The sequence below is a fragment of the Pyricularia oryzae genome, chromosome 7 (genome assembly GCF_000002495.2).
Source record: "Pyricularia oryzae 70-15 chromosome 7, whole genome shotgun sequence".
NCBI lineage: Eukaryota > Fungi > Ascomycota > Sordariomycetes > Magnaporthales > Pyriculariaceae > Pyricularia > Pyricularia oryzae.
The window spans coordinates 1,958,439-1,978,281 of NC_017854.1; the positions used below are offsets into that span (position 1 = coordinate 1,958,439).

The window sequence follows — 19,843 nt, forward strand, 5'->3', positions numbered from 1 at the left end:
CTCTCAGCCGCGCGCTCCATTTTTTTGTCTAGTACCGTTTTCGAAAAGGGTCCAATATCTTTATTTTTTTTGCCTCCGTCTTTTCACGTTATCAGTGATGAGATTAAAAACCCTTGGAGTTATTGCTGAGGGGCGCATTCATCTAGGGCAGCTCCCTCCAGGCTAACAGCATGGCTGAAAAGCCAACATTTGGAGATGGGCTGATCCGAACGGGCTTTTGTTGGTAGCTCCCAAAAGAAGCAAGCTTTTTTCAAGGGCTATTTTCAGGGACTGAAGCGTCGCCATCTTTCTGTCGATACCCGCCATTGGCAGATAAGCCCAATAGTCACCCGTGGCGTAGCGACTCAGTTAATTGCGCGCTGGTGGTTTGGGGGGCGGCGAGGTCACGCCATCTTTCGTTATTGCGGCGATGTTAGCTTTTGCCACTCTATGTGGAGGGCCGCAATTCGCGGGGAACCGTTGGGTTTTGCTGAGCTCAGGCAGCACATCCAAGGCGCAGCTGAAGATAGCTGGGAAGGAGCGGCCCCCTCAAGGTTGTTGGCATAATTCAGGTCTTTGCCCAATATTCCAACGGTGGACTGGGGAGCTGAAGAGGTTTTGTTCGGGCATCACCAGTTCCTACCGTTTACGGTCCAGCCAATTAATTTCAACCCCCCAAAGCGCGAGTATATTTGCCATCCCCCGAAACCCAAAGCTGAAGACTTGACCTAGGGTAACATGAAGCTATATCCAGGTTCTGAATTCAGTGTCAATAGTTCATCGCCGCCTGAGCAAAAAACAGGCCATGGCGTAGTTTCGGCCCTGGTCCTCCTAGCTGAACAGGTCAAGGCCCAGAGCATCGTCGTCATCGATAAGCCTCTGACATGCTGGCTGGAGGCGTTCAGCCTTACCGGTTGGACGAGCAGCTGAGGGTTGCTGCGCTTACACCAGGTGAGCCAAGCAGAGCGAGATGCGTGAGAACGTTGTCGAGATCCTGAAGGGACCCGTCGGAGAGGGGGACTGCTTCTCGGTGTCAGGCTCATCTTCAATCTGTCAATCCAGTCAGGCCTTCCCCATCGGTAACGCCTTCTCCGGCGGTCAAGGTCGTCACCGACCCGAGAATCGGCAAAAAGTGGTTCACCTTCGGAGGCATAGCCCGATTGCTGCGGTTGCCTATATGCGTGGACCTTAATCAGCGATTAATTCACTGCATAAGTTTTGGTGGTACGATGTCAGCCCAGCCGATTCGTTTTCCATGTTTTGGCGGCCAATGATAAGTAAATGGAGTGTCTTTCTGTGCGGCCCTTTGTAAGTTTCTTGGTTTCTTAACATTCATGTTGTGATACGATTTGTTGCCCCCTTTTTCTTCGGCCCCCAAATACCCCAAGTCAATGTCACGTTATACTTGCCGAGGTCGGTCTTTTTGGGGTTGCTAGTCAAAGGCCCGATCCGTGCCATTTCCTTCACGTACATAATTTTCTTTCCCCGCGCCAAGGTGAACTTGAATGCTTGCAAGGCTTGGTGTGGGAGTTGTCTGCACGAGACCAAGAACCATCATTCGCTGCGACCCTCGAAAAGGAGCTAAGTGTTGTAACTGTACTGTACTTCCCCGGTATTTTCGAACGCGGTACGTCCGCCCGACCGTGCATATTGAATTTCTTTGTCCGCCCCTGTCAATCATTGCAACCATGATGTTTCTCCGCGCGACGAATGAGGGTGTGATTGATGAGTGAGCTGGCTTGCTGCTCAGATCTTGGCGAGCTCGTGAGGGGTTCGTTATGTTTGCGCCGAGGAACGAATATAGGCAGATCTGTACTGTACGCATTTTGTACTACTGGCAGGGATAATAAATCCCGTATTTGCCCCCTTTTCAGCACGTAGGACATGGCAGGAATAATAATTGGTCAAGTCATACTGGAACAGCGAACAGCTGACAGCAAACAAAACAAAATCCGACAAGATGGCAGAGACCAACAAAACCTACGATTTCATAGTCGTCGGCGCCGGCCCGGCAGGATGCACCATTGCTGCTCGCCTAGCAGATAGCAACGCTCAGCCATCCGTGCTCCTCCTAGAGGCAGGAGCTGATGATGGGACCGATATGACCAAACGCATGTCGTCTAATCGCTTTATGCAGCGTTACGATGAATCGCAGACCTGGGGCTATGAGAGCGAGCCTACAGAAAGCCTAGGCGACCGTGGCTTCCCGCTCGACCGAGGCAAAGGTCTTGGCGGAAGCACTGCCGTCAACTTCAGCTGCTGGACTAGAGGGCCCAAAGATGACATGGACGAGATGGCTCGCCTGACCGGGGACAGCAGCTGGGAGTGGGAGAGAACAGTCGAATGCTTCAAAAGCATCGAGTCGTTCCATGGCGATTTGGAAGAGATGCCCAAGGGAGCCGGGAATTATATCCAGTCTACCCAGAACACGTCTTATGGAACGGACGGTCCAATCCATATTTCGTTCCCCCAAAAATGGGACGCCGAGGTGACCGACATGATAGATATATGGAAAGAGAACGGGTACGCGCTGAACAAAGACCTCTCGGACGGAAGCATGTTGGGACTTTCGGTCACTCCGTCAACCGAGTATAGGGGCGTGCGGGTCACCGCGGCGGATGTCCTTTTCCCAAGACCCTCGAATCTGAACATCATGGTAGAGGCCCCCGTGCACCGGGTGCTTTTTGATGAACAAAAAAGGGCCACGGGCGTCCAGCTCATCGACGGTCGGCAGCTGCACGTATCGAAAGAGGTCATCATCTCCGCCGGAGCATTGGATTCACCCAAGATACTCATGCACAGCGGCATCGGACCGGAGGATCAACTTACCAAGTTTGACATTCCGGTCTTGCATGACCTACCAGGTGTCGGTGCGAACTATGCCGACCACTATCATGCCTCCTTCGTATGGAGACGCAAGGAGCATACCTCAATCAGGCCAGACTTCTTCTCTGATCCTAAGCGGATAGAGAAGGCCCAGCGCGACTGGGAGCTGTACCGCACCGGCGACTACGTGACACTGGGCACGCAGCTGAGCACCGGCTTCTTCAAGAGCGAGGCGACGCTCAAGAGCGCCGAGTTCCAGGCGCTGCCGGACAAGGAGAAACAGCGGATGTGGAAGCCGACAATCCCAACGTACGAGATCGTCTGGAACGCGACGGCGCCCATGTACTACGAGACGACCAAGAAGCTGCCGGCGCTGTCTGTCGCGCTGCTGATCCTGCTCAACAGCCAGGGCCGCGGCGCCTTTACGCTGCAGAGCGCGGACCCGGCCTTGCCGCTCAGGTTCGCGCCCGACTTTCTGCGCGCGCCGTACGACCGGCGGGCGGCGGTCGAGGCCACCCGGGAGCTGCTCAAGGTGACCAGCAGCGAGGCGTTCCAGCGGGACAATGTCCAAGCCGTGTTTGCGCCCGCCAGTGACTCCGACGAGGACATCTTGGCGTTCTGGCGAGACACCACGTCTAGCACTTGGCACATGTGTGGGACCATCATGATGGCGACCAAGGCGGATGGTGAGGGCGACGGAGGTGATCCGGGCTGTGTCGATACCGGGTTCTGTGTGCATGGCGTTGAGGGTTTGCGGGTCGCTGATATGAGCATCATGCCGATCCTGCCGAGGTGAGTCTTTTTCTTTTCTTTTTTTTTTATGTGTTTTTATTCTGATTGCTCCATAAGTGCCCTCAACTCTGATCTGATGCTAACGTTGGCCGGATGTAGTGCTCACACACAATCAACGGCATATCAAATTGGCATGATTGCGGCCGAGAAGCTCATTGAAGAGTATGACCTGTCTGTAGCACGCAGTAGGTTGTGAAGTGTAAGCAGAATACGGTAGACAGAACCAGTACGGGGCAAGGGGGTCGTGTTACGTAAAGCAGAAAGCGGAGCATAGATCGTTCTTTCCATATCACGTGATTCGGCCAGCACCTTCAAATTACTCGATCCACGCCCCGAAAATTTCTTCCTCTCCTTCCGATTCCTTCCCCATGACCATGTTGGAAACAGCAAAACATCACCGGCAAGCGTACTGCTTTCCCGCATGAGCTTGCCGGTGTCTCTATCTTCATCTGTAAGTTACAATTTCCTTTACTTCACCACGTTTTCAGCGTGCCGCCGCCTCGTATGATGAGAAAAATTTGCGATTGATTCCATTCGGGTGGCCCTCTTTCGCCGGAGGGCTATATCCGGTGGATAACTGATATTCAATTTCTTACATATTCTGACTCTTGCTTGGCTACCACCACTTTGCTGTCTGCATTTCTAAGCTGGTTATTTGACTGCTAACATTCGCGGTCACAGATGTCAAGTTTTCGATGAGGCAATGTTGGTGGACTTTCCGCCTCTGGGAACAGAGGAGATGCCGGGAAGCTGAACTGCAAGCAGCCTAGACTTTTGCCAGGTTGGCTGATAGACATCACCGCTGGTATGTCTCGGATTAAGTTGGCTCATCTTCGGCTAGGCATGGAAAGCAGCATGGTTGAGAGCTCGTAGTTATTCATAAAATTCTATTGATATAATGTAATATTTTCTGTCAATGATCGCGCACCGTCTATGGTGTTGGTGCATAGCCTGATATCGTGATATTTTCGTCGTCCCTGTAGGCATCAGCGTGTACTCACTCAAATTGCACCCATGCAAGCCATGCTAAGTTGGTGCACCCATGTCGAAAGTTCTGGTGCTCTTGCCCGCTGGTCCGTCCGTATTCCAGGCACCCCACTGTGTCCAAGCTCCAAGCTGAGCTCCGGTCGGAGCTATGGAGCTCGGTAGCTCGGCGGCGGCCAGAAAAGGTAATAACGACATCATCGCGCCAGCCAAAAAGCAACAACCAGGTACAAGCCGCGACAACACTCAATCGTCAACAACCTCGACGTTAACTTTTCGACAACAAATAACGATCCACATCGACTAACCTTCAAGATGTTCCGCTCATTCGTAAGCATCAGTTCAGTGAAGTTTAGGTGGCAGGAAACATAATTGAATGCTCAATCGCTAATCGCGTCCCAATGATTCACATCACCAGAAACCCCGCGACACGGTGACGCTCTTCCACAAGGCCAGCAGCCCAGCCTCGATGAGGGTCCTGACGCTGCTCAAGCAGACGGCAGCCAGCGCCAGCGAGACGGCGACCGAGGATCAGGTCGGCGACCACTCCGCGCACAATGAGACGCAGCGCTCGCGCCCCGAGTTCGAGCTCAACGTGACCGAGGACCTGCCCACCGAGGGACAGCTGCAGACAATCCTGGAGTATATCGGCCAGCCCGCCATCCCGGAGCTCGTCAAGGGCGCCAACTCCGTCACCGAGGCGCTCAAGAAGTACAAGTCGGACAAGGAGAGCTTCCAGAGGCCTGTGGTGCGTTGTTTTCCCTCCCTTTGGTTTCTAGACGTGTGTTGGACGAATGGATTCTGACTGACGATATTGGGCTTGCAGGTTGTGGACTGGAACAATGGAAGGGCCGCGATTGGAGAGAACGAGTCGCAGATTCTAAAGATGCTGAACGAGCTCAAGAAGGATTAGGAGAGTGGCTTGCTGGTGTTACAGTCTCCATAGCCATGGCCCTGCTTGCAAATACTTGTCAAACCGCATAAAAGGATCCGGCGCGATATAATGAAGCGTCACATTTTTAGTTTCCTGACAAGGCCTGTACGAGTTGTTCAGTCTGAATGATAAAGCGCTGAGGTGCGAAACTCCCCTCTCTCCATGTGACTTCTTTTTTGTTTAGTCAAATTTGTATGATTTACTACGAGCACTCTTTTTCCTTGTCTTGTCTGGTAAACGCCACTTCTAGAAGACGGAAGAAAGTTTTGTTTGGCATGGGTAATGCCGCTTGTCAATATGACGGTGAGGTGGTGTGACATAGGGGCGGCGCTCCCGTCGTTTGTTTGCACTTGGCGATTGGACGGGTTAATATCCGCCAACAATGTTTTTCTTACCTGGCTACTTGTTGCCTCGTTTGCGTCTATAGCTTGTTGATACGGGTTTCGCCGGGCTGTCAATCTCAGGGAGATTGTTGGAGGGATTGGTTTTCTGTCCTAATCTGAGTATAGGGGCTTCTCACTCTTATACCGCTCTTCTACACCTTCAATGAGCGTTTATTTGGCCATCGGTGATATATGTGGTCAACGGCCTATACGCTCTATCAGGCTTGGGCAAACGCCAGGGGGACACGAACATTGGGTCAAATTCCCTGTATATCTACACGACTGTGCGCTTAAGGACTTCAGTACTAAGAGCAGCATCTCCTCAAACACGACAAGGCATGAATTCTTGCACTTTGAGGGAACAAGGGGCTGTCTAGCTCCTGGAGCAGGCAAAAAGGTAAAGCCTGGCTGGGAGTTACAGCTAACGCATTGGCCAACAGTTTGGTCGGCATCCCTCCTGCGGACTCTCAGTTTGCTCTCACCTTCACGTCACTTTTCGGGCTTTTCCGTATTCTGGCTCTTAGCTGGGAGTTTGCTGGCAGTGCATTCCCACTTTTCTCGCTCGTTTCACACAATATTTCCTGAGTTTTCTCCCTTGCCTTGCACGTATCACAACCACCACACAAAAAAACGATCCGTCTGCTCGGCTCTTTTCTACTAATCGCCTTGATCTGCTTTATTCACTAGTACTCTGGCATTGTTCTCTCTTTCTTCAATATTTGGTTTCGCCAGATTTCTGCTCTGTAGATCTGCACCCGTCACTCACTCTACCAGGCAACACTTCAACTTCGGTGGTTTTCTCGCGTCTTCCTTCACCTTCATACTTCACTTTTGTTCTCTTGAAATATTTTAGGCGGCAAACTGCATCTTTTCTATCATCTCTGCTCAGGCCAGCTTTGCCTGTGGATCTGCATTCTTTTGATAACAGTGATTTACGCAGCTTGATTGCTTGCAGTCTCACCTTGCGTCCACTTTGACTTCACGGGCGCCCTGGACTGGCAGCAACAATCTAGTCGAGCTGATCGACTTTGCGTTCTGGAAACAACCCCCCCCCCCCCCCCCCAAGCTCACCTCACTGTTAGCAACAACATCACCGCTCCCCTTCTCCCTTCTCTAGCAGCTGTGGACAACTATTCAAGATGGCTTGTCCCATTCCTAGCGACCAGATTCGCCAGAACCTTGAGCGGTCCGCTCGCGAAAAGGGATTTTGTTCGCCTTTTCAGCTGGGAGGTCCATACAAACTAGGCTCACATATCGAGAACCCAACTGTGGGAAATGGTGATCTCAAGCATCCGGAACCAGACTTCTACTTCGCCTGCCCACCAAACAAGTCTTATATCTTCTCAGTTGCCAGGAAGAGCGGACATGGAGGGCATGGTAGACCATCCGGGATTCGGCTTCAAGGTGGCTTCCTTCCCTACCGAGACATCACTGCCGACACCTCTGAGCACACCTGGTATCGGGCGTCTCAACTCCAAAAGACCCACCCGGATATTTGTAAGAAAGTCAACAAGCGCCCCAAGGAATGGGAGGATCTGTACGACTACTTTGATGGCGAGGACATCTACCAGATGGGTGCCTACAACGCCTGGTGCGTGGTTAATCTGCTCTACGAGATGAACCTCCACATTAGCGAAGACATCGAGGCCGAGTGGAAGAAGCTGATGGATTTGGCTCTCTACGAATGGCTCGCCAACTTTGATGATGCCAAAGAAAAGCTTCTCGCTTTTGACAGGCACAAGACCACCCGCAGCATCCTCACCGTCCTGGATGATGCGTCCAACGTCTTTGATCTTGACGCACTGACGAGGAACCAGAAGGCAATGCTCGCGATAAGGACTGGCCTACTGCGTGAAAAACTGCTGGCAGAGTCAACAGAGAACAGTGGCGTGACTGTGCCTACCCAGTTCAAGCCGACCTTGCGGGTTCCTGAGGCTACACATGACCATTACGTCAACATGCCACTGTCAGCTCCACCAGCCGTGTCCTATTTCCAGACACAGTCGACCCAGCCCCAGTCTTCTCAGATTCCGGCCTCGACGCCAGTGCTTTGCAGTACTCTCAGTGACGAGACTCGATCGAGCTTCAAAGAAGAGACCAAAGGCCCCAAGAATGACTACCCAAAGACTCCAGAGCATGGGCGTTTCCATAGTCGCAGCAATCACGTTTCCCCGGTCAAGTTTCCTCAGCATCGTCAACATGCACCCACTGCTCCAGTGCCTGTCTTCTTCGGCTCACATTCCCCTGACAAGGGAGATCAACGGGGCCAAGTGCCAGCGCCGTCGCAGCCTGTTCAACGGGGAGTATCTGCTCCTTTTGGTTTCCAGTCGCAACAGCAGTTCCCTGTTGCGGTCCCTCAAGGTTATCAAGGTCCGCAGATGCAGCCTCCGCCTGTAATGCCGGAGCAGAATCATCGGGTTCGCTTCCACCCGTCCTCGTCGGTCGACAACAATCAGGCCTACAGCAACAAACAGCAGCCGGCTCGGTCCCGTCATGCTCAGCAGCCTTCTAATGGCAACATGTCTCATCGCTCACGCAATTCGAGCACAAGCCCCCAGAAGAACGGCACTTGGGAGCCACGCGACGTGCCAAACTCCATCCACGGCCCTGTGGTGTGCCGCCCCGGTTCCCGTCGTGACAGCACCTGCCACGACGGCGGCTCAAACCTGTCACTCAACAGCGAGACCCGTCACGCTTCATCATCGGTGTTGGAGGACCGACAGAACCTACCCCATGGCCAACATAACGGCCATCACCACAAGCAACAACTGTGCGCCAATCATCACCTTGGCCCATTTGAGCCTTCGGTCGAGTGCGAATGCCGCGCGTGCTGCGAGAGGAGCCGCAGCGTCATCGTCTTCTTTGACAAGGAGTCTGTGGCCGAATCTCACTTGGAGGATCTGCGCAGGATCTTTAGCCACTGGGGGCAGATAGAGCATGCATGCATCTTGTCGAGACGTCCTTATTATCATCACAAAGCCACCTTTGAAGTGGCTGCTGTTCGGTCAGTACCCCCATTTGACATTGTTTCTGATGACTTGCTTGATTTGATCTTCTAACTTTATCTTCTTTCGGTGGTACTTCAGGTACCATAGCGATTCCGTACCACCAGCCGTCCTCCGCGACATGTTGCCGTCACGCCCATGTCGTCTGGGCAACAGTATAGTCCGCGCCAGGCATCCCAAGGGATCCAAACACTTCAAGGGCTATCCGACCTCACCGAACCGTCGTCGCAACTCTGTTGCCAACAGTGCAGCGGCTTCGGGGTCTCGGCCGTCGCATCAGTACCCAGGTCAGGCCAACCACTCCATGCCGCCGCCTTCTTGGCCTGCCAACGACAAGCAGGTTAATGGCAACGGTCCTAACCATGGTCGACATGCCAAGAAGCCTGCACACGTCGGGCAATTGACGCTGGGCCGCGATCAACAGCAACCGCAGTATGGTAACATGGGGCAAGGTCAGACTGGTCTGCCGACTCCACCTATGTCGGCAAATCTCAACATACCAGCACCGCCAGTGCAGGCATCAGTGCATAACATGGTGGGATTGCCGTACCAAATGGCACCTCTGCCTACTGGAATGTCTACATATGCCCATAACCAGCCACCGTTCAACTCGGTCACGACGTACCCTTCAATGGCTAGTGCTCCGTTGCCTGGCCAGGCCACGTTCGCTTACCACCCGCAACCCGCTCCTCACAACCTACCTCAGCAAGCTGGTCCGTTTCTTGGATTACCCGCGCCTCCTGCGGTCCCTGCGGTCGCTGCTGTTCCTGGTCCTGGCCTACCTGTCAAACCCATGGTAGTTGCGAGCGCCAATGGAGGGCAGAGCGTCTCATCTCAGACCGGAAAAGACACCCGCCATAATAGCATCACGGTATCTCGAGAAGGCTCTCACAAGAAACAAGTTCCTAGCAACAAGGTCCAACCACCTCTTGCGGGCAGCCCAATGACCCAGAAGGAGTTCGCTGAGAATGGCAAAGTCGAAGCGACCAAGACCAACGAGCCGAAGAAGGTGCCTACGGCCATCGTCACAGATCTACATGGCCAGGCCGATTCCGGATCATCCACTGCCAATTCGTCCTTTGTGATCTTGACGCCCGGCTCATCCTTCAACAGCGCCAGCAACGAGAACTCGCCGTCTCGGACCCAGCCTGAGCCAGAGGCCCGCGACCGCGGTGTAATCGACTATGGTACCGTTCGTATTCGCATCAAGAAGAACCTCGGTCCGAGCTCTCTTTTCAATGAGTGGATGGTATCTGCCGAGAACGAAGCAAGCGACACTGAGGGAACGGTCATCGAACCTTCGGCGGACGCTGAACAAGGTGACGTCGTTGTAGTCTCGACCGACACTAGCAACGGTAAGGGTTTGCCGCAGGCCGATTTGCACTCTGTAATGCCTGCGGATGAGAAATCGGGAAACCCTGATCTGAGGTCGGATGGTGGCAGGCACGTTTCGGCCACGACGAACGCTGACATAAATGCGACTGGCATGCCTCTGGCCGGTGACCACGAACAGCACGATGTGCCGCAGAAGCAGAGCGGGCCCAAGAAGGGTAAAAACAAAAAGAAGAACAAGGCCAAGCAGCAGCAGGGTCAAGAGAGCACAGCTACAAGCTCTGTCGTCGACCGCAATGAGGCCCACTTTGCAGCGGACGGCAACCAGAACTATGGCCAGGAGACTGGTGTGCAGGGTCAAGATGGGCAAGATAAGAAATCATGGAAAAAGAACAAGCGAAACCACCCCAAGAAGACGTTCCAGGCGCCTTCGGAGAAGAGCGACGGAAGCCGCGCAATGAGCTTGGCGTCTGGTCCGTCTGGTCGAGTAACTCCAGAGCCTGCGGTGCATGACAACCAAGCAGGCGGTACGGCCGCTGAAGCCAAGCCTGCTGCCACCAACGGGCCACCTTCACCGCCGCACGGAACGGCTGGCTTGGCTGTGACCAAGACGCGCGCTGGTCGAGAAGGACCCGCAACTCTAGCCCATGATGACATCCCCGTCATTGCTCCTCCATCGGTCCAGACCGGGCCCGACAGCTCGCCTTTTGCATCGCAAAAGGACGAGATTACTCGGCAGTTGAGCGACCGAGAGCCTGCGGTTTCTACGGTCATGACCAAGCCTCCTCCCAAGTTGATGATCACGCAGACGAGCAGGAGCACCACGCTGCCGGCCGGTTTTGATCCGTTTCCTCGGCCTTTGCGAACCGCCACTCCCAACGCAGCCACTGTTGCGGCAAAACAAGACCAGCCCAAACTGCCTCCAGCGCCGCCTCCAGCACCTGCACGCGAACTAACACCTCCTGCCACGCCAAAGAAGGATCCATCTTCTTCCGACCCTCCTCCTGTTCAAGCGGATCAAGTCGAGCTGCCTCCTTCTCCACCATCGAGCAGGCAGCCCAGCTTTAACCCCAACGCTCAGGTGTTCGTGTCTGGTGGAGCGCGACAGCCGTCGCAGTTTTCGCAGCCGGCTGCTTCACAGCCTGCTGAACAGCAGGAGGCAAAGAAATTCCAAAAGAAGAAGAAGCCGGCCAAGAAGCCCCAGAAGCATCAGCAGAATCAGGGGCATCAGCAAAACCAAGAGGAGAAGCCCGCCGTGCCCAAAACCAGCAACGAGTTTATGAATAGCACCAACTGGCGCGCCACGGCTCCAGCCGCGAGTCCGCAAAAGGCCAGTGGTGTCCAGAAGCCGCAAGAAGCCGCCAAGTCGCAGAGTGCTGCAGCGACAGTCAACAATAACACTAGCAACAGCAACCGCAATGCGGACCGTTCAGTGACGCCATCGACGCCCCCCGAGCCCGCCTACAAAAAGGGCGACAAGGTAGACGTCAGCAAGGGCGAGACCTTCCTCAAGCACCGCTTTAACGTCATGTCGGAGCTCAGAGGCCGGTCGCAAAAGGAAGACAGGAGTAGCAGGCTCACCTCGTCGACCTCCACTTCCGCGCCTGTGCAGGGCGGCGCTGTTGACTCGTCCACATCATCCTTCGCGGCAAAGGCTCGAAACTCTGACAACGGGAAGCCGATCCCCTCGCCCGAGTCGTTTAACGCATGGCCCAGCCTCCCCAGCAGACCCGGGACGGACCAGCCGGACGCGTCGTTGTTGACGCCCCGAGGTGGCGGCCTCAAGCGCGATGGCGAAAAGAAGGCATCTTCGCCAGTGAGCAGTGAGAAGAGCGCCGGCACCGCCGCCGCTGAAGCTAAGGGTTCTAGGGTGGCTACGTCGACGTTGCTTAGCTTGAAGCTGACGCAGCACAAGACCCGTGCTATGAGCAGTGCCAACTAAATAGGCGACATGAGAGAGAGAGAATGAAGAATGGAGATTAATCTTTGGGATTTTGCAGGAAATGTTGGTGATATATGAAGGAATGAAGTCACGATTGAGAGATGAATGAATGTATGGGTATGAATCAGCCGAGTCTGATGCCATCGTGTAAAGAGTTAGCTTCTTTTCTTGATCTCCCCTTTTTTCAACAGGCAAAATATCAGTACTTACCACTTTAATCAAACCTCTTTGCAGCCCTTGGCGCATACCGTGAACGCTAATCTTTACTTTCAACGATAGTACCACACCCAGCAAAGCAAAAGAGCCATCAAAAAAACAATGCCTGAGTTCGTTTTATACAGGTGGGTAACAGGCCTCCCCCTTCTAAGATTTTCCACCCAAAAGTACGAGAGCCTGGAGCTTCGGTATGCTGTCGCAGGCTGTATGTACAAAGCGGCATTCCTTCTCCCGTCGCGGACCACGCTCATCACCCTTGCCTGTCTCTAGTTGATGGTTGATCGTAGGCCCAACTCTACATCCGTCCCTCTTTCTTTTTCTTACTGTCCCTGCTTGACAAGCCCCGTAACTGCATCCTCAATTTGCTTGTCTGAAAGTCCTGTGGCGGCGGCAAATTCAAGTCAGCAGGGAAGAAAACAAAACGAGCAAAGCCTTATCTTTCCCAGTGCCCCCATCCCATACAAAAGACACAGCTACAGCTGCTTAACGACTACGAACCTTCTAATGACTGGCTCTTCTCGACGCCAAGGTCGTACCTCGCGTAGACCTTGGGGATGGTGCCGGCGGCCTCGCGGATAAGGATGGGGGTGGTCGGGTTGTTCTTCTTCATGGTCGGGTATGCCCTCATGAGGAACGACCTGCAAGCGTCCTTTCGTCAGCAAGTCGGCCGGTGTTTTTGGCCAGTATTTGCAGAGAGATGCCTAAAAAAACTGACCTGACTCCTGCGCTGTGGTCGGCGGTCTGGCAGAAGAGGAAGCGCACTTCCTTGAGGCTCTGCGTAAATGCGTACTTGGCCGACATTCTCGAGTTTATATGGGTGATAAATGTGTCAATTAGTCGTCCTTCGTGCTCGCGCGTCTATCAATCGTGGTCTGTCGCCGTGTATCGCGTCTATCCGGACGTGGTCGATGTCAATTGGGAGCGCAGGGCTTTCGCGGGGGTCGTTGCGGTTGCTGTGACGTTGTTGTTTGCGGTTTGCAACTCAACATGGCACTTGCTTTCGTCTGGTCCTCCAACAGCTACCGGAGAGACCCCAGTGCAAAGCACGGACCTGGTAGCTTACAGCCTTGCAATTGTCGGTCCCTGATTGGTTGGATCCACACATGCAACCAGCTGAGAGGGCAAGGCCGCTTTATCTCCGGAGTCCGGATCGGAGAAGGATCCACTCAACATCTGCTGTAAACCCCAAAGAAAATCAATCATCGCTTCTATCGTCTCTACGTACATCCGTTCAATCCGCATCGGAGCTGTCTTTGCCTGCATCGTTGGTCTTTTTTTTTTCTCCTTTTATCTCTCAAATTTGCCCAGGGGCGAGTGTCAGTCACCAGTTGAAATACGACCAACGGACGAATACCAATTCCCCCGATAACTTTTCAGATAAGGAAAAGACTACAGACGATAAAAAAAAATGTCGGCAGCAGCAGCAACCTTTGTGCGCTCGACGGCTCGCCCCGTCTTCCGATCCGGCCAGATCGCCGCCCAGGCTCGCGCCGCCTTCCGTCAGCAGCAGTGGAAGCAGCATGCCGGCAGGAGGTGGCAGAGCAGCGCCGCTCCGGAGGCTGAGGCCAACCCGAGCTTCTTCAAGCGCCTGTGGGACAGCCCCATCGGTATCAAGACGGTGCATTTCTGGTGAGTCCTTTCCGCGTGGTCTGGTTGGCCGTTGGTTATCCAGAGGCGCTGCTGCGTGGTTCTAAGTCTGCAATCTTGTGTACGGGCCTTTTGCTAATACTGCTTCCTTTTCCTTGCGCATAGGGCTCCCGTCATGAAGGTATGCAGATAACCTCTGGTTTCTCGACATCTGAATGAATAAATAAGTACTGGCTACCGCCGATCCAGCGGGCTGACAATTGTACACAACTTCGACACAGTGGGCCGTCGTCCTTGCCGGTGTATCCGACTTCTTCCGACCAGCAGAGAAGCTGTCTCTGACCCAGAACGCCGCCCTGACGGCAACGGGCTTCATCTGGACCCGCTGGTGCTTGATCATCACGCCCAAGAACTACCTGTGCGTTACCTTCCCCGTCTGCATCATCTCCTGGGCATATTTTTATCCTTTGGATGTTCTTCAAGGCCTGGGAGAAGTCCGGACATTCTGGACGTGTATTATGACAATGACTAACGCAGGATGTTTCACCCACCCCAAAATAGTCTGGCTGCCGTAAACTTCTTCCTCGGCATTGTCGGCACCATCCAGGTCTCCCGAATTCTCATGTACCAGGCTTCTCAGAAGGACGCCGTCCTGCCTGCCATTGAGGAGAAGGTTGAGGAGGTCAAGGATGCTGTCAAGTCTTCGTAAAGAAGAGAGAGAGAGAAAAAAAGAACATAATTCACTGTTTATAATCTTTTTTTTCACTTTTCAGAGAGACCAATTGATGCAGACGAAAAAGACACCCGCAATGCGCTCATACAGATGACTGGAATACGATTATTTTAGTCGCGACCATACAAACTAGCTAACTAGCCATGTGGGTTTTGTCTTGGGTGAAAGCAAGCTACAGCAAAGCGCCTAGGGCCACAGCGTATCTCTCCTAATGCGGGGGATTTTGGGGTTAGAAAAAACCGACGAATCCCCGGGTCTAAGGGGGGCTAGGAGAATGCAGGCTGCATTGGCAACGGCCAGGAAGGTGGTGTCGAAATGCCGTGATATATCCGAGACTTGACGGACCGGGCTCACTCGGGGTTTTGGCATGCACTTGTCTGCCAATGTCTTTTTTGTATGCTTTGCCTTTCTTTGCCTGGACGTGAGGTCAGACACGAGGCTCGAGGGGTTAACCACCTTTGGTGGCGGCGAGGCTGCACCGGAATTGCCGGGATGGGGATATGCATGGCATTGTACACATCTGCCTATAGGCACTTGCATAGTGGGTTCAATTAAGTTTCTCTTGCTGCTCATAACATGACTACGCTTGCCTGTCTGTCATGGAATTATCCAGCATACACCAAGGCTCTCAAACCCACAGCCACATGGCAAAGTTATTCACAATGCCGAAGATATTACATAAACTAGGGTCACAGTAGGCACTTGATTAATCGACGATTGCGAACAAAGGCCTTGGCAGGAAATGCATGCAAAGCAAGCAGACAACGAAGCTATAGTTTTACATCATATTGAAACCTAGAAAATATTACGCCAGACTGCCAGAAGCCTATGCTACTCCTAGACCGGAAGAAATACCATAAAACGTACATGAATTACCCGGTATGCAGCCCATTCCTTCCATCTCTTGAGAGAGAAAAAAAAAGAAAAAGAAAAAAAGAAAACGTAAGAAAAATGTTTGTCCATCCTCCCCTTATTTGATCTTTTGTTTTTCTCGTGCAGAATACGCAAAATTCAAAGGATTTTGAACTATTTTTGAGTCAGAAAAGAAACATAACAGGAAAGCCATTTTTTCCATAGCCATGACTCCCCGTGATCAAATTCAAAAACGTGGACGCATATACTCCAAACAAGTATAAAATCTTTTGCTCATAAGATTCCCGCCGTGGAAATAAAGTGAGAGAAATGATACGGGTGAAGAAAAATCAGCGCGTCGCATCATCTCCCGTTGCTTTCAGGATTCCAGCTGATGCGTATTACATGACCACGCATTCTCCCTCCTGTTTCGGGGTGCTTCGAGATATACGTTCCCGCTGCCGCATGGGGCCGTTCTTGCCAGCCCGCTTGAGATCTTCAAGCCGTTCGCGAGCTTTGGGGAAATCCTGGGCTGCAAGGGAGAAAACCAGAGCCTCCGAGTTAGCAATTTGATTCCTGATCCAGTTCAAAACCCCAAACACGAAAAGCAACTCACCAGCAGCTCTCCAATACCACCTCTTGGCATCCTCCAGATTAGCAGGGACGCCGATGCCGACCTCGGTGAAGTAACCCATGGCATACTCGGCCTTTGCCAGACCTGCCAGCGCCGCCTTTCGCGCCCATAGATACGCCTCGGTATCGCTCTGCGCCAGGACACCCTCGGAACCTGTCAGGTACCAACCTGACAGTGCCAGCTCCGACTGGTGCTCCTCCTGCGTCGCCGCTTTGCTGTACCACATGATACTGGACCTCGGGTCGATCGGGCACCCCATAAGCCCGTACTCGTACGCCGCTCCAAGTCGAAACTGACTGAACTTGTATCCCAGGTCGGCCGCCTGACTGAAGAGGCTAAAAGCATAGCCCTCGTCGCGCACGATGGCGTCGTTGGGCTGGGCGCTCTCGTACAGGAGACCTAGCTCGTGAAGCGCGTGTGGATTCTCAGAGTCCGAGCGCTCCGCCGCCCGCTTCAGCCAGCCCACCGCCTCACGGGGGTTCTTCTGCTGTCCGAGAAGACCCTTGAGTAGAATCATACCGACCTTGTACATGGCAGGCGTGTCGCCCAGCATGGCCGCACGCTTATACCACTGGATTGCCTTGAGGGGGTCCTTCCTGGTTCCGCCACCTTCCTCGTGTCCGATCTCGCAGCAAACAGCTGTTCGGTACGCCGCGGCTGCGTTGCCCAGTTTGGCTGACGACTGGTATAGAGTGAAGGCCTCCTTGTTGTCAGGCTCCGGCCCGAAGACGCCTCGGCCTAGGCAGTCAGCCATAAAGAACATAGCTTCTGCGTTTTGTGCATGAGAAAGCTTCTTGAGTATCTTGTGCGCGTCGTTTGCATAACGTTCACGCGACTTTTGTCGCCCCCTAGGATCAGGTATGTTGGGTACCAAAACATCCATAGCCTCAACCAGTCGCTTAGCCAGCCTCAGCGCCGAATTTTGGTCATTAGGGTCTGTCTTGATGACCGCCCTGAGGTGCTCAAGCTCCTCAACAGTGACCGAGGCTTGCGGCTCCGGCCGTGGGGGTGCCATAGGGGCACTTATTTGAGAGACAGGCGGAGCGGACATGCTCGAGTTCATTGGCGGTGTGTTGTTGTAATGCCGGACGGGCGGCGGCTTGTTCATCATCTGACTTGCCACTGAATTATGCATCAACCCAGGCCGAATCGGAGCCGGGTGAGAGGGAAGGTTGTCTGCATTTTGACCAGGAAGGGGAGCAGACTGTGTCGATGCGCCGCTTCCGGCCCGAACAGGTGCGGGGCCCATCGGAAGGCCTTGGCCGCCAGACATTCTTTGGTCGTATCCCTGGTCATAACCCTGATCGTAGCCTTGGTCATAGCCTTGACCATAGCCGTCGGGACCAGGACCGGGACCAGGACCATTAGGTTGGCCAGCCGGGTACGGCTTGTACTGGTTGGGAATCGGTGGCACGTCACCTACCATCTCAAAGACAGCTGCTTGAGGCTGCCGTAGATCAGGTTGAGATTTTGTCCTGTTGAGATCAGGCTGCCTGCCTAGGCCTCCACGCTCTTGTGGGCCTTCAGGTTGCTGGCGCATGTGTTGGTCCATCGAGCCGTTACGCAGATGATTTGCCGATCGATTAAAGTCGGGAATTTCGGCGATGCCGTCGTTTCTTGGTTGCTGCTGTTGTTGTTGTTGGGGAGGGTTGTCATAGTAGTCGTAGAAATCGTCAAAAGAGACAGGCCTCTGGGCTTGCTGGCCATAGCCATCGTTAGGATCGTCAAAGCCTCGCTGGTACTGCCCATCTTCCCGCAGCGGAGCCTGAGGCGGAGGCATGCCGTTAGCTGGATAGCCCCGTGGTGGACCGCGCATTCCCTGTGCCGTGGACGGTCTAGCCGGTAGACCCATTCCCATACCCCGACCTGCCGGTCCGGGTCCGGGTCCTGGCCCGGGTCCAGGTCCAGGATAGGGAGCAGTTTCGGCGCGCCCAGGCGGAGGGCCACGCGGACCAGGGCCGGCTCGTGGGTCGTTAGGCATAGTCATAGTTCGTTGCGGAGGCCCAAACTCATCCCTGAAGTCCCCGGGAGCACCGTAGCCTTCATCTGAACCTGGCGGTCCACGCTGGCCCGGATATCCACGATCTTGGCTAAAACCTCGCTGCGGCGGACCTCTTGGCCCATCGTTGGGACCAGGTGGACCCATAGGGCCCCCCCTGTTTGCTGGTGGCGGCGGCGCATCCCCTAGCCCTGTTCGATCCTGGATAGCCATGCCACCCATTTTCTCTAGAATCTTGTTCTCGTCGTCGATTTCCGTTCTTTTACGCTGGCCGGGGAAAGCAGGGAAAGCGCCCCCAAAGCCCATCTCCTGGGGGCTAAGCATGGGTCCGCGTGCGCCGCCACGCCCTGCAAAGACGGTCAGACACAAAATTTCTCAAGATACTTCGAACCGAGAGATGGAGTAGGTATACATACCAGCAAAGGGATCCGCTGTTGCGGAACGCTGAAGAGGGTTTGGGCCCCCTCCGCGACCAGGCACAGGGCCATTATGAAATCCTCTGCCCGGCCCAGGACCAGGTCCACCGCCACGAGGCGGCATAGGTCCACGCGGCGGCATGCCCCCTCGTCCTCCGGGGCCTTGCATCGGCCTGCCCCTCCCTGGCCCTGGCCCCATAGGTCCAGGTCCAGGCCCGGGGCCGTATTGATCGTGCGGTGGGTAGTTTTGAGGTGGCCCTCTCTGGTAGTTCATATCGTCGTACTGCTGGTCATACTCGGGACCGCCGTACCCTCCGCCACGACCACCATAATCATCATAGCCGCCGTATCCATCATGGTATTGTTGGTCATACGCTTGCGGAGGCGAGTTGTAATTTTGGGCAGGTGGTCCTGCGAACTGTCGACCTGGCGGTCCGTTAGGGCCCGGAGGATACTGTCGCTGCGGGGGCGGGCGTGGCGCAGCTGGGCCGTTGTAGGGCCGTTGTTGTGGGTAGCCGCCGTCGTATGACATGACTGAGACGCCGGCGAGCCTGCCCGGTTCTGGATCGCCCTTAGCGTGCTTTTCTCGTCTGATTTACTCTGGCGATATATTGCTCGTATCTCTGTCCCTGCCTCTTGTTCGTCTCCTCTTCACGTCGCCCAAACCCTATAAGAGAAGGCGTTTGAATAAGAAAAACCAAAATAAAAAAAAACTTGTCGTCGAGCGCTTTAGTGCGCGCACTCGTTCGTATTTGTGCAGTCAGGACAGGTCAGGTCGCGTGGTAGTGCTCGTCGAGGCCCATTCGTATGGCGCAAAAACAAACAAAGACACCGAGCGATTATGGCGGCAGGCTAATGAGAAACGGGGATTGATTGCTGAACAAAAAAAACGACCAGGGAACACAACTTGGCTTTGGTTTGGCGGCACGTGGGCGGCTAGCGCTAAAAAGCTGACGATACGCTTGGCAGTGAGTCGTCTGAAGCTGAGTGACCATATAAAGTGTACTCCAGGTAACAAAATGCTCAAACAAAGAGAATTGGGGGCTGCGACTTTTTTGTGAGGTGGCTCGCAGGTGGTTTCGGTGACTGCTGATCGACGTTTCGGCAGGGCTTCCCTCGGGAACGGCGGGTGGGCGGGCGGGCGCTTCAGCTGCTGCAACCCAACTCTCGGCTGTCGAATGTCAAAACAGTACAGAAAAGAGGTGCATAGACGTTTTACGGGTAACTTC

At 54.1% G+C, this 19,843-nt stretch overlaps 6 protein-coding genes across 6 annotated transcripts; 4 read left to right on the top strand and 2 right to left on the bottom strand.

Annotated features, from left to right (window-relative positions):
- Nucleotides 1-340: 340 nt before the first annotated feature.
- Nucleotides 341-4,559, top strand: MGG_15026 (uncharacterized protein). Its single transcript, XM_003721054.1, has 4 exons — nt 341-930; nt 1,042-3,597; nt 3,697-4,048; nt 4,279-4,559. The coding sequence occupies exons 2-3, from the start codon at nt 1,940-1,942 to the stop codon at nt 3,791-3,793; spliced, it is 1,755 nt and encodes a 584-aa protein (XP_003721102.1). The 5' UTR covers nt 341-930; nt 1,042-1,939; the 3' UTR covers nt 3,794-4,048; nt 4,279-4,559.
- A 40-nt stretch (nt 4,560-4,599) lies between these two features.
- Nucleotides 4,600-6,259, top strand: MGG_02671 (uncharacterized protein). Its single transcript, XM_003721055.1, has 3 exons — nt 4,600-4,911; nt 5,000-5,329; nt 5,408-6,259. Exons 1-3 carry the CDS (start codon nt 4,897-4,899, stop codon nt 5,492-5,494), a joined length of 432 nt encoding a protein of 143 aa, XP_003721103.1. The 5' UTR covers nt 4,600-4,896; the 3' UTR covers nt 5,495-6,259.
- A 778-nt stretch (nt 6,260-7,037) lies between these two features.
- MGG_02670 (uncharacterized protein) lies at nt 7,038-12,411 on the top strand (the record flags this gene model as incomplete). The annotated part of the gene is made up of 2 exons (XM_003721056.1): nt 7,038-8,902; nt 8,985-12,411. The coding sequence occupies 2 exons, from the start codon at nt 7,038-7,040 to the stop codon at nt 12,175-12,177; spliced, it is 5,058 nt and encodes a 1,685-aa protein (XP_003721104.1). The 3' UTR covers nt 12,178-12,411.
- On the bottom strand, nt 12,152-13,430 carry MGG_02669 (uncharacterized protein). The gene is made up of 4 exons (XM_003721057.1): nt 13,109-13,430; nt 12,892-13,031; nt 12,388-12,772; nt 12,152-12,311 (listed from the first exon to the last, which is right to left on the bottom strand). The coding sequence occupies exons 1-3, from the start codon at nt 13,192-13,194 to the stop codon at nt 12,714-12,716; spliced, it is 285 nt and encodes a 94-aa protein (XP_003721105.1). The 5' UTR covers nt 13,195-13,430; the 3' UTR covers nt 12,152-12,311; nt 12,388-12,713.
- Nucleotides 13,431-13,558: 128 nt separating this feature from the next.
- Nucleotides 13,559-15,290, top strand: MGG_02668 (uncharacterized protein). Its single transcript, XM_003721058.1, has 4 exons — nt 13,559-14,022; nt 14,146-14,161; nt 14,262-14,398; nt 14,542-15,290. The coding sequence occupies exons 1-4, from the start codon at nt 13,802-13,804 to the stop codon at nt 14,687-14,689; spliced, it is 522 nt and encodes a 173-aa protein (XP_003721106.1). The 5' UTR covers nt 13,559-13,801; the 3' UTR covers nt 14,690-15,290.
- A 109-nt stretch (nt 15,291-15,399) lies between these two features.
- On the bottom strand, nt 15,400-19,838 carry MGG_02667 (uncharacterized protein). The gene is made up of 3 exons (XM_003721059.1): nt 18,615-19,838; nt 16,182-18,545; nt 15,400-16,097 (listed from the first exon to the last, which is right to left on the bottom strand). Exons 1-3 carry the CDS (start codon nt 19,144-19,146, stop codon nt 15,967-15,969), a joined length of 3,027 nt encoding a protein of 1,008 aa, XP_003721107.1. The 5' UTR covers nt 19,147-19,838; the 3' UTR covers nt 15,400-15,966.
- Nucleotides 19,839-19,843: the final 5 nt, after the last annotated feature.

Bases quoted from the DNA above. Each gene is read 5' to 3' on its own strand.
- MGG_15026 (XM_003721054.1), top strand. From the start codon at position 1,940: ATGGCAGAGACCAACAAAACCTACGATTTCATAGTCGTCGGCGCCGGC. The intron at 3,598-3,696 runs GTGAGTCTTTTT...GGCCGGATGTAG, and splicing joins ATCATGCCGATCCTGCCGAG to TGCTCACACACAATCAACGG.
- MGG_02671 (XM_003721055.1), top strand. The intron at 5,330-5,407 runs GTGCGTTGTTTT...TTGGGCTTGCAG, and splicing joins AGAGCTTCCAGAGGCCTGTG to GTTGTGGACTGGAACAATGG.
- MGG_02669 (XM_003721057.1), bottom strand. From the start codon at position 13,194: ATGTCGGCCAAGTACGCATTTACGCAGAGCCTCAAGGAAGTGCGCTTC. The intron at 13,032-13,108 runs GTCAGTTTTTTT...GGACGCTTGCAG, and splicing joins GACCACAGCGCAGGAGTCAG to GTCGTTCCTCATGAGGGCAT. The intron at 12,773-12,891 runs GTTCGTAGTCGT...CCGCCGCCACAG, and splicing joins GAAGAGCCAGTCATTAGAAG to GACTTTCAGACAAGCAAATT.
- MGG_02668 (XM_003721058.1), top strand. From the start codon at position 13,802: ATGTCGGCAGCAGCAGCAACCTTTGTGCGCTCGACGGCTCGCCCCGTC. The intron at 14,399-14,541 runs GTGCGTTACCTT...ACCCCAAAATAG, and splicing joins ATCACGCCCAAGAACTACCT to TCTGGCTGCCGTAAACTTCT.
- MGG_02667 (XM_003721059.1), bottom strand. From the start codon at position 19,146: ATGTCATACGACGGCGGCTACCCACAACAACGGCCCTACAACGGCCCA. The intron at 18,546-18,614 runs GTATGTATACCT...CCGTCTTTGCAG, and splicing joins AACAGCGGATCCCTTTGCTG to GGCGTGGCGGCGCACGCGGA. The intron at 16,098-16,181 runs GTGAGTTGCTTT...TCTCCCTTGCAG, and splicing joins GTGGTATTGGAGAGCTGCTG to CCCAGGATTTCCCCAAAGCT.